This window comes from Peromyscus maniculatus, chromosome X (genome assembly GCF_049852395.1).
Source record: "Peromyscus maniculatus bairdii isolate BWxNUB_F1_BW_parent chromosome X, HU_Pman_BW_mat_3.1, whole genome shotgun sequence".
Taxonomy (NCBI): Eukaryota; Metazoa; Chordata; class Mammalia; order Rodentia; family Cricetidae; genus Peromyscus; species Peromyscus maniculatus.
The window spans coordinates 121,019,727-121,031,982 of NC_134875.1; the positions used below are offsets into that span (position 1 = coordinate 121,019,727).

A 12,256-nucleotide genomic window follows, 5' to 3' on the forward strand; every position below is an offset into this window, starting at 1 on the left:
TACCTTGCTATTTGCTTTGCTATTTAGAGAAAAAAGAAATTTCCAGGTTTAAGAAATATTCCATTTCCTCTTTTTTAACAACAACAACAAAAATTATAGTAGAATATAACCCAAACCTCCTGAGGGTGGTTTTGCAGAGTTTAAGACTCTGCTGACGTTGCACAGAAAATATGGTGTGACCAGGCATTTGTTTCATGAGAGAGGCTGTAGCTGCCATCAACTCTCAAAGGAACTATATAAGAAGCACCAAAGACCCAATGTGGAGCCATGCTTTCTGACCTTTGAGGAGGTACTTGCTTCTAAGATATGGTAAGTTAGATATGGTAAAGATTCTGCCTCCCTTGCCTCAGCCTCCTCAAGCCTTACTTTAAAGCTCATTTTCCCATCTCCCCATGCCCTTATAGGGTCTGCCGACCAAGGGCAAACAGGAGGAGGTATACCCATATAATGAAATGTACAAAAAGCTGGCACCAGCACAGCTGTATGGCTTCACTTCCTACTCACTGTTCTACCTCCTCCTGGCTCTGGGCCTTCTTGCCCCACTATCTATAAAATAATGACCATGGGAGCAGCTGCTTTCCACATAAACTTATCTAGAGAAAAGACTGAAAAAGTCTTTGGAAAGCCCCTAGTTGATGTCTGGAAACTCTGGACTTTTAATACATGCTATTTATACAGTGCTTAGAAATTATCTGGGATGCTTACTTAGTGAAGATAGAAGATTTCCTGGAATTGGCTGGCTAACTAAATCATGCAGTAATGGCCTGGTTTTGAGTGCTCCTCTTACCTAGACAGACCGTATATACTTAACTAACTAACTAACTAATTAACTAACTAACTAATTAATTAATTAAAGTCCATATGTGTATGTATTAAAACATGGAGAGCAAAGGTAGGAGATGTCCAGGAACAAGACTTCTTCAAAATTTAATAAACAGCAAAACAAAACATAAAATGGGAACAACGTGCAGCAGCCTGGGCTGCAGCTGGAATCCATGTGCAATCTTACAGACGGATAGTATTGCATTCCCAGAATAGCAACCAGAGAAGGAGAGAGCGGAAACAGAGCTCTGGATTGTCCTTGTACTAAACATTCTTTTAAGTGAAAACAAAATCTTTGGTTTCTTCATGCTTGAAAAAAAAAGGAGAAAACTCCAATTTTACTTTAAAGGGGGCTGGGGAAGCTTTCCAGATGCCTCCAAGTTCTGAAAGGAAGAATGGGAAAATGACACATACTTTATTTTCTTCTTAACCATGAATTTCCAGGAAGAGGATTGAAAAATAGAATGAAAACTTACAGAGCTTCATGTCAACAAAATAAAACAAAGACCGAGTAACTAAAGGTCCCAGAGAAAATGCACTGTCTCTTTATATTTGGAAATCTTACTATACAAAATAATACTTTCCTTTGGTGGTGACTTGTTTATCTGAAAATAGTCTCATCCTTTAACAACAACAACAACAAAACGCAACCTGGGTTTCCATAGCGAGCTTACAGAACAAAACGCCCACCAGTTCTGAACTTCACATGGTAAAGGCCTTCAACTTGACTGTTCTGTGAAGATTCCTGAGTCCTATGTGAGACCACTACATACTGTCTCAACGATAGTGTGGATCTTCCTTGGGTTGGGGGTATATCTTTACCCTGACAGTCCTCAGCATTCTTGGCTAATGTTAACAAGAGAAATCAAAGTTCACACAGACCAATAGCTCTCGCTGAGGAAAATTTTGCCCTACAAGGTACACAGAGCCTCATGTGGAAACACCTGTAGTTGGCACAAATGGATGTGAAAGGGTGCTACTAGACTTTAATGATCTAAGGCCACTTAATATCCTACCCTGCATGGGACAGTCCCTGCAGCAAAGAATAGTCTGCTACAAATCTCACTACTACCATGATAGAGAGACACTGGATTAGAATTATTTAGCCAGACTTTCCTTCCCGTGTGAAAAAGACAAGTAAGTAAAACGATTACTGAGCTTTTAAAAATGCTCATAGTCCTTATTATAACAATTTAACTTGGAGAAATGACTCCCAAGATAGTGCTCAGCCAAGCACATAAAATGCCTTTATGTAGATATTTCTGTACATTATTTATAGCAACAGTAGACTGAAAATGGCACAAATGCATATCATTTGGCTGTGCTTAAAGCAAATCATGATCATCAGTTTATGCCATTGGCTTCTAACGGCCAAGAAAAAGTAAAGAAATGTTTGAAATTGGGAGATGAATGCAACATGTTGGTAAGAGACAACAAGCAAGTTACAAAGTAAGATATGGAGTGAGACTCTAGCTTTCAGAAGGAAAAAAAACTATACCATGGGTTTCTGTGCAAATAGGCACTTAAGAAAGAATTTGAGCTGGGCGGTGATGGAACACTCCTTTAATCCCTGCTCTCAGGAGGCAGAGGCAGGCGGATCTCTGTAAGTTCAAGGCCAGCCTGGTCTACATCGTGAGTTCCAGGACAGCCTGGGCTGTCACACAGAGAAACCCTGCCTCAAAACACAACAACAACAAAAAAGATAGAAAGCATTTGGACAAATAGATCTGGGGAGTGGTAGATAAAAGCTATTTTGTTTCTACATGTGTGCCCATGCTTCTATTTATTAACATATTGAATGTGTGTGTGTTTAATATTTTCACCTAAAGAGTACTTTGCTGCCTTCATTCTGTGCTTCCTGATAGTGCCACGCCCTGCCTACCCAACTGTCTTTCTTTTTTGTCCCTGCTTGTGAGAGTGTTGGAAGAAGCATCTGCACTCACTGTTCTCACTGCCTGCTGCAACCCTGCAAAGACTCTGCTCCAGACCATCAGAACCACCCTCCAATCCAATCCAGAGGGAATGACTAGAATGTCGTGGTGAACATCTGTCACGGGATATCACACACTTGAAACTCCCCTAGCATTCCTTCCCAGCACATGTTTCTTCTCTTCTCTAAATGTCCTTCTTGGTCTGTTTTATCAGCTACTCCTTCAGGGTGTTTAAGTCTGAAGGACCCCACCTAAACCCTTTATACGCCTCACCAGTTCACAATCGGTTTCTGTTACTTTCATTTAAACAAAAAATCCTCACCCCCAGTATGGCATCCTTATTCTGTACATTGACAATCTACATGACAATTGCAAACTATACTTTACCCTTATTTCTTCTGTTGTAGTACAGGAGCTAGCTCCTGAAACCTAGACTGTGGTACCATGCCCCATCTGTTGTCACACCACTGCTGTTTCTGGGGCCATAGATGGCTCTTTAAAACAGGCAAATCCTCCCTTCTCCATACAAAATCCTCTTGCTCTGATGTCCCACATATGTTCCTCGTGCTTTTTTGTGCTCCAGTGTAAAAATGTTCCTTACCCAGAGACTCTGCTTTTCATCAGAAGTAATGATTTCCTTCTTTCTCAATTTTTTTTGTCAATATTACTATCTCCAAATTCTGGAGTCTTTGGAGTTGATAAGGTCTTTTTTTTTTGTACTCACTACCTGGGAATGAGAAGTGTATTTCCTTCCTAGAATGGGAGCCCTTTAAAATAATGACTGTGCTGTGATGATTGTTGTTGGAAATGTTAAAAATAATTTTGACCCATGAAAAATGTCAAGCTTAGGGTAGTAATATGCTGAGTGGATGGATCAGTGGAGATGTTATGGATGAATGGGTAAAGGGACAGATGAAGAGACACATTGATAGATGGATTACTGAGCATCAATATTTTTTAAGTACAAATGGTTTGGGAGATGTTGAATAGTAAGAGTTTGACAATAAACACTTCAGAATTGCAACATTTTATTCTATGTACTATTGAGATGATCACTGAATTTTGATCTTCAATCCAAAATAAGAAGCAAAGGCATATTACCATGTCCTCTTAGATTCTGACAAAGGTGATGTTTTCCATGCAAGGAAAAATTACTAATGAAAATATTTCATGGCTTATTGAAGATCCAGCAATGAAAAAAGCAACATAAGAATATGCTTTGTGTTTTTTTTTCTCCCATAGGTCACCGGGAACAAAATGACATCTCTGAACTTGGCCACTATATTTGGACCCAACCTGCTCCACAAACAGAAGTCATCAGACAAGGAATATTCTGTCCAGAGCTCAGCCAGAGCTGAAGAGAGCACAGCCATCATAGCTGTGGTCCAGAAGATGATTGAAAACTATGAAGCCCTGTTCATGGTAAGTGGCCCTTCAGTGGTGACACATCTCAGTGATTTTCTTGTTGGTTACCTCTGGCAGTATAATGAAACTCAAATTTGTCACTTTCTGGTTTGCTGTTCTAGTCATGAGTGAACCCATTAAAGTCAGGCAGTTTTGCTCAAATAGAAATTTCCATTACTCTGGTGTCACTACAAAAGTTTGTTTCCATGTTTTAACCATCATATCAGAAATATAAACTTCATTTTGTTGTCCCTTAAATAATAATCACATGTGAGGATTCAGTTACCCATGGAGCAGTAGTTCTTGCTCAAAATATTAATAAAACACCTCTTTTTGGAGTTCTATTATCTTTGTGAATTCAGATGCTCATTAACCAACAATGGTGACATGGTTTCTCCAAGGTCAATCTTGACATTACACCTCCTGTATAAAAATTCACCTTTTTGTCCCTTGCCCTTCCCTTGTCATTTCCCATGCCACTTATCTATCTCCTGAAGCCCATTACCATTCTTATTTATGTTTATCTTGCTCAGCATTGTGCTGTAGTCATGCATGGCCATTTCCTCTAGTAGATTATAAATGCATTTAAAGCAAGGACTGTGTCCTTGTTATCGCTTCTCTGTATCCTTCGTACACTTTTGGAAGGTCCTTCATCTGGTAGGCACTCAGTAAATATTTTTTTGATTTGTATTGAATTACCAGTTCCTGTTTTTCTTCATAAAACTGCATTGCTTGCTCAAACTTCCCTTGAAACATTAGAACAAATGCCAATTTTCTTTTCTTCTATTTCTGGTCTCTTCTCAGATTGCATGTCAATTTTTACAGGAATGTTCCCCATGTTTTGCTGTTCTCTTATCATTTTTAAATGCAATAAATTGCCTATTCCACTGGGGTATTCTGTGGCTCCTTCAACTTAGAATGCTACCTCTTCTGAATATCCTTCATAGTTTTCTACACTTATCAAATACTTTATAGTATATTTATTGCCGTGCTTGTCCTACATGCATTTATTTTGGATATTCAAATGTCAATGATTTGGAATAGTTTCTCCATGCATCTTACCTATATTATTGTGATTAAGTAATTCAATAACCCATAAGCATGAATTTGACTTATGTAAAATGAAAAAAATTACCTAGTTCTTAAAGTTACAACCAGAATCATTTGCTATGAGAAAGAATTATACAGACTGTAAATATCTGACCAAATGTTAATTATTAATTATATTAGTTTGACAACATGGGCTGCCTTGAATTTCTATATTTTAATACTAGAAATACAAGTATCATGATGTTTTATCAGATATTTGGTAGACTGCCTCATAGGTGATGACTTCAGAACCTCAGATCCACATACTGTAAGATTCTGTTATCCCTAGGCTTTTACTGTATACCTAAAAAGAGTGTCCATCATATGCACTAAATTCTATTGGCCAGAACTTACCCACAGATCATATTTAACTGCAAGAGAGGCTGGGAGTTGTAACTGGCTAGATGCCCAAATGGAAGAGGAAATGCATTTACCACAGTGAATAACAGTGGCATCTTGCTCCCTATTGTGTCTCAGAAGCATTGTCTCTGTGCTGCACATGGAAAACTCTCAAAAATGTTGAATTAGTCATCAACTATATAAATTTCACACTTCAGTCCAAATCCTCATAATTAATTACATATTTGGATGAATCAAATGTCTGAACTTTTCAATATTTTCACCAAGTTTTAAGTCACATATCATCTTGCCAAGTTGTCTTGGCATTACTTCATGTTCTCTGGACTTTTTAACAAAATAATATCTCTCATCAATCTTAATTCTATTCTCTAAATTCTGTATTCTAAGCAAAGTTTTCCTTTATATGAAACCACAAACCATCAGGAATTTCTTTTCACCTCAGATACTAACAAAATGCTTCCTGATCTCCTTGAAAGGCGGAGGTCATTGTAATTATGTCATCCCTCTTCTCTCTACTTCCTGCCACCTGGAATAGTTAGGACAGCAGCAAAACATCAGTATTCCATCTCTTGTGATGGTTTCCAAACCTGACTTTATTTTTATCATTCTCTGCAGGGATTGATGTTGAGATTCTCTTGGTCATTAACAAATATTTATGTGCACAAGTTATGGTTTGTGTTTCTTAAAGAAGTCCATCTTGATGACTTTGTCTAAAATCTAATGCCTCCACCCTCACTCTACTATTCCTGCTATGACTTCTACTACCAGCAAAACACACACAAACACACACACACACACACACACACACCACCACCAACAACAACAACAACAACAACAACAACACACCACACCACACCACACCACACCACACACTGACTTCATATTCACACTCCGTTCTTTTTCTCCTTAGAAGTAACCACTAATAATAGAAAATTTTGCTAATTTTTCTTTTCAGTTGTGTTTCTCCTCACCAAAATGTAATATTTTCTGGTTGATGCATTTATTACTGCTGTGCCAATGGTATGGTAGAAACAAGATAAACATTGGTTAGATTCATGAGTGACTTGATAGTAGCTGTGTAATGTATGATTTCTGTCTCTCAAGTCCTGACTCTTACATGTGGGGAAAGTTTGGGCATGCAAGAATTAAATATACTTTTCTTAGCAATCAAGTTAACTATTGGTGTACTCATGTCTGATCTCCTTTGATGGAGTGTGGGAACTATACTGAAAAAGAAAGGAACAGTGGAAGAAATTGAAGGAAAGAAAGACAGAAATCCTAAACCAGGGTCTGTAAAAATAAAGTAGAACCAGAAAACTTGACTGCAGTCTGTCTCTGCTATGTTAGTTACATGACCTCATCTTTGATTTTTATTTCTTTAGTTATCATGGAATAGTCTTAAATGAATGCTATCCAAGATCCTTTTTAGGTCTGACATCTGTGTGGCTGAGTGCTCCAGAACTGACTTCTTCTTTTATGTTTCTTAAAAGCATATAAAAACTTAATTTCATCACAATTTTTTATTCTCTTGGCATGCTTGGTCTTTCCTAATCTTTTCTGTTATACCAAGTATCATGGGAGAGCATGCCTATGGGTGTATAAGAATTCAGCTGTGTGTGTAAAAGTTTGTTTAGTATTTTCATTTTTCAGATGCTTCAAATGACAGAACCTGCCAGCTGACTAAAAGTAGTTAGCCACTGTGTCTCTTCATAGTCCCTAGGAAGGTTTATGAGCTGGAAAAGGGATAAACTGCTACCATTGAAAGACACTACAAATGAAGACTTATTAGCAGCAATGGCTGTGAGCTTTTCCTTAAAAGCATAAGGCACCCTGGAAGCAGTCATTCCACAGAAGAACTGGTGGAAAGGATATAGAAATCCCAAGAAGCCTGGCAATGATCTAAACATTGTTCTTATGTCCTTCATTTTCTAATGTTGAGAATGACTCCTCTGTGACCATAATCTGAGTTAATGAAAAATAGGAAAAGGCAAGAAAGAACCTGGCTTTGGCCCAGTATTCAAGAGGCACCTAAACTCAGAGGATAACATGATTCAAGAATAGGACTAGCATCTGGGGATATATCTAAGTGATACAGTTCTTACCCTGTTTGTATGAGGTCTTGGATTCTATCACCTCAACCATGAGAACTGGTTGTTGTTATTTTTTAAGGAGTCAGATTAGGCATTTGTTTGGAAGTCCTTGAACTGGAAATAGATCCTGATGACAACCTTCATGGTCATAGGCAAAGGTAATTGTGATGTAGTAGCTTATGTTTATAATCCAACTACTTAGGAGACTGAGGTAAGACAATCTCAGGAACTAGAAGCCAGCTTGAGTTACAGAGTGAATTCAGGTTGGCCTGGGCTACAGTTTAAGACTCTATCTCAGCCTCCTCAAAAAGACCAAGGCAAAAGATGATAATTGTAGTTCTCAAGCTTCATTGTGCAGCAGAGTTTGCAAGGAAACTTGTTAGACATTCAGATTCCTATGTTACTCGCCAGAAGATTGAACTGAATAGCACAGGGCCCAGGAATCAGCACTTTCTATTAAATCCCTTTAGGAGCTTTAACTAGATTCCTGTCATGCCTAGGGAAACCACATATTGGGAAATACAGATTGGGTGGAAAGACCATGAGCTTTGGAATTAGTTATCAAAATCCTGATCCCCTCTAAGATATTTATTTGTAATATGACCTATGATCCTATGTTTATCTTCTCTAAGCCCTAGTTTTCTTCTGTAAAAAAATGAGATTAAAGGACCTACTTTATATGACTGTTTTGAAACTTAGAAATACCATGTCATTTAGAAAAGGTATATAGCATAAGACTGACATATACTGTGCACAAAAATCAAACTGCTGCTGTCATGAAGCTTGAGTAATATGGTACCTGTTTTATCAAACACATTCAGGTGCTGCCTTGGAAAAAAAGCCCACTCTGGCCATTGTGAACGATACTGTCATCAGCTAGCATGTGCACATGTTCCTAGTCCCCTCCCCACTCTTCTTTTTTTTTTCCTTCCCATAGTACTGATAACCTTTAACTCATTCCATGATTAACATTTATTATGATCATTGAAACTAAGTAGAATACAAATCTTATAATGTCAGTGGGGTTTGTTTGCTTGTTGAGACATGGTATCCCTATATACTCTGGGCTAGCCTGAAGCTCACATTCCTTCTGTGTCATCCTTTCCAGTGCTAAGAATGAAGGCATGCACTATTGCACCCGATGAAAAGAGAGATTTTTGGTTGTTTTACACACTGACACCCACAGCATCTAGAAAGTACTTGGCAGAAGATAACGTTCAGTAATTATGTCTTGAATACTGTGGCTCTATACTGCCAGAAAAAAATGTATTTTTGTTGCTGTTTTGGTTCAGCGCCTATACCTCTACAATTCCTATACTTCTAAATTATGACCCTCCATTTCTGTCAACAACTATTTTAAAACTGGTTGACATAAACTGGCACTTTCTGAAAACACCAGAAATAGAAGGTAAGAATCATTTGTTTGTAGATTGGTCTCCCAAGTACAAAGCATTCACTGTGGAAATCACTGAGGTGCTAATTGGTCTGCAAGCTGTCTCTTCTGTGAGTGATGGTGGGAAAATAACCCCTTACCCTTGGAATTAATGAGAGTTTCAGAGTGGAGTGGAGAAAGCTGTCAGCTTGTGCTAGGGGCTGATATGGCATGTTCCATAGCATGGCTTTTTCGGAAAGAGCAAGGAAGAGAAGACACCATTTGAAGGTTGTGGAGAAGTCCTGAGTGTGGTGGAGGTGTGGGAAGGAAGCACATTCTCATTGCATTTATTGTCAGCCCGAGCTGGAGATCCACTAAGGGCACTTGAGAAATGTCAAACGAACACTACTGGCAGCAAAGGTCAGAAGACATGGAAATTTATGAAGTGATCCATATTTTTTGAAATATATTGTATGAAAATAATTTACTTTTAAGAAAAAGTTCAGCTTTCTGAATGGAGATGGAGGAGGGATGGATGTGGGGCTAGATGGGAGGTGAAGGGATGGAAGGGAAGGAGATGAGGGAGGGGAAACTGTGGTCAATATGCAAAATAAATTTTAAAAATTAATGAAAAAAATCAGAAGCTATGGTGAGATTTCCACAAACTCAGCTGGGAGGCAAATTTTGCTTTGTGTTCTCTTCATTCCCCAGTGTGGATTGCATTTCTTTAGAATCTCTTTTGTATGCCATTCAAAGAGGGTCAAGCAGTCATTCAAGTCATCAAACAAGAAACCACCCTGAGGAATGCATCCCTCTAATTGGATATGCTTTTCATTTTCATGTTAATAGAGTAAAAACCAACCACTGTTTATGTGCCACAGGTTAAGCTTGGCACTATGCACAACATCAGCTTCTCTAGATATGGCCACCTGCGAGGAGTAAGACAAGTTTGTGTGCCCAAGCAAGGCCATGCCTCAGTAGCTTATTTCTAAAGCATAATGCATCCCCATAGGGAAAAAGTCACAGAAGTCCTTGGAGGCAGTATCTCCTACAGGGAGGCCAACTGTGGACAAAGAAAGAGACAGTGGGGAGTCAGGAGACCTTTAACAATTTCCATACCTCTAAACTAGTTAAAGCATCTTCCCAACTTAATGTTGAAGCCAACAGCTAGTCTAAATTCCTGCTGGTGTTTTGCTCTCCTGTCCTTGTCTGCAAAGACACAACACCTTTCCATTGGGATCATATACAGGTGGGAAAGAGCAAAAGGACATTGCTCCTGAGCTGTTTGTTTCACCTATTGCCATGGAGCACTGCTCATTTTTCTTTCTTTCTTTTCTTTTTTTCTCTTTTTTTGCTTAAGTCATTCTCAAAGAAACCCTTTGGATCTTCCACTGTATTTGTTCACTAAAGTTCTTCAATTACCACACCCCCAAACTTAAAGAAATAGTCACTGACATCGGGGCATTGTGGATCATACTTTTAATACCAGCATTCAGGAGACTGCATCAGGATGATTCCTGTGAGTTTGAGGCCACCTTGGGCTACATGGTGAGTTCCAGGCCAGTCTAAGTTACATAGAGACTGAGAACCTGTCTTAAAAAATAAAAATCAAAGAAATATTTACCAAATTGAATTCCTCTTGAACCTCCACATACACCCAGAGCCTCCCAAAATAATGAACCTCCTGTCACGACAGAGCCACAAAAAGGTTTCAGGTTGATTTTGACCTTGTTTGAGCTTTTGCAACCCTTAGCAGCCGAAGTGATTCCTTTCAGCGTGTTAACTGAAATGTAGCATCATGATTTCCAGTGGCATTTACTTTTGCTGGGGAGTGTTGCGAATTTGAAATGCCAAAGCATTCTTTTTGGTCAAGTGCAAAGTGGTGGATTGCTGTGCAACGCCCACTGACATATATGGAAGGGCTGGGTCCTGGGAACTGCTGTTCAGGGAGCACCTAATGGTTTGTTATGGAGAAAACTTGTACCATTTTTTCCCTTTTGGCGGTTTATGGAATAAACTACCTCATAGCAGTTACACTCTAGGCAATCATTCAAAGTTTCATTTTTAATTTGATAGGGTAGATTTTAATTGTGACAGTTTTATTCCTTCATATGTGTGGTGTTTACATTTCTTTCTCTGAAGCAAGGGAGTACAAAGTTCTTTTGATTTTTGGAATAACATTATGCTTTGAGAGAACACATTAAAATCTAAGGAGTTGAGTAGCCAGATAAACACAACCATAAATGGTACCCCTAGAAAATGTCTAAAATTACCAAATCCTTGACTAAAATCCAATTGAGATTTTGATGGCAAACAATGAATTAAGTAAACCAATTTTAGACTGGTTGGTTTTTTGTTTGTTTGGTTGGTTTTTGTTTTTTTTGTTGTTGTTGTTGTTTTTCATTTCAACATATAGAATTGTTTGATGAAGACAAACCTTTTTTTTCTTGTGTATCACTTTTCAATATAAAGGAAAACCTTTCCCAGAGCTGGTGCTTTGGGGAGCTTAGTCAGGACTGTACACCTGATCTTTCCCTAATGCTAAGCAAGAGTAACCAACAGAGCCTGCCTCAGTACAAGTCTATATCTGAGACAATCCCTGCCATCAGGAGACCCGCCTTCTCAGGATGTCCCAGCAGAAAGTTTTGAGGTCTGTCCGGGCTAGTTTTGGTTCACTTGAAACATGTTAGAGTCACTTGCAAAAAAGAAACCTCATTGAGTAAATGTCCCCACAAAATTGGCCTGTGGGATGGCCTGTGGGTCATTTTCTTGATTAACAATTGATCTGAGAGGCCTCAATCCACTGGGAATAGTACCATTCCTGGGCAGGTGGGCCTGAGTTATGAAAGAAAGCTGACTGAAGAAGTCAGTAAGCAGCACTCCTCCATGGCTTCTGCTCCAGTTCCTGCCTCTAGGTTCCTACCATGAATCCCTGCCCTAACTTCCCTCAGTGATGACTATGACCTGAGAGTTGTATTCCTCCCCATATTGAATTTGGTTATGTTGTTTATGTGGTTTTACTACAGTAGTAGACATTGTCTGCTAACTAAGACATTGATGGAAGAGGAGCAACATATTGGGGAGAATACAAGTACGTGCTTCAAGATCACTGCCATTGTGAGGTTGTGGGTCACAGACTGGAATCGTAAAAGTTCCACGAAAGTCTCCTAGTTAAGCAGATAAGAGAG

General features: G+C 38.8%; 1 protein-coding gene across 4 annotated transcripts in view; it reads left to right on the forward strand.

Annotated features, from left to right (window-relative positions):
• The window catches only part of Arhgap6 (Rho GTPase activating protein 6), a 479,616-nt gene that overhangs the window by 445,600 nt on the left and 21,760 nt on the right, over positions 1-12,256 (forward strand). For all 4 annotated transcript variants that reach the window (XM_006994323.4, XM_006994324.4, XM_076561964.1 and 1 more), the window contains exon 9: positions 3,996-4,175. In XM_006994323.4, the coding sequence (XP_006994385.1) occupies positions 3,996-4,175 (180 nt within the window). The remainder of the gene's footprint in view (positions 1-3,995; positions 4,176-12,256) is intronic.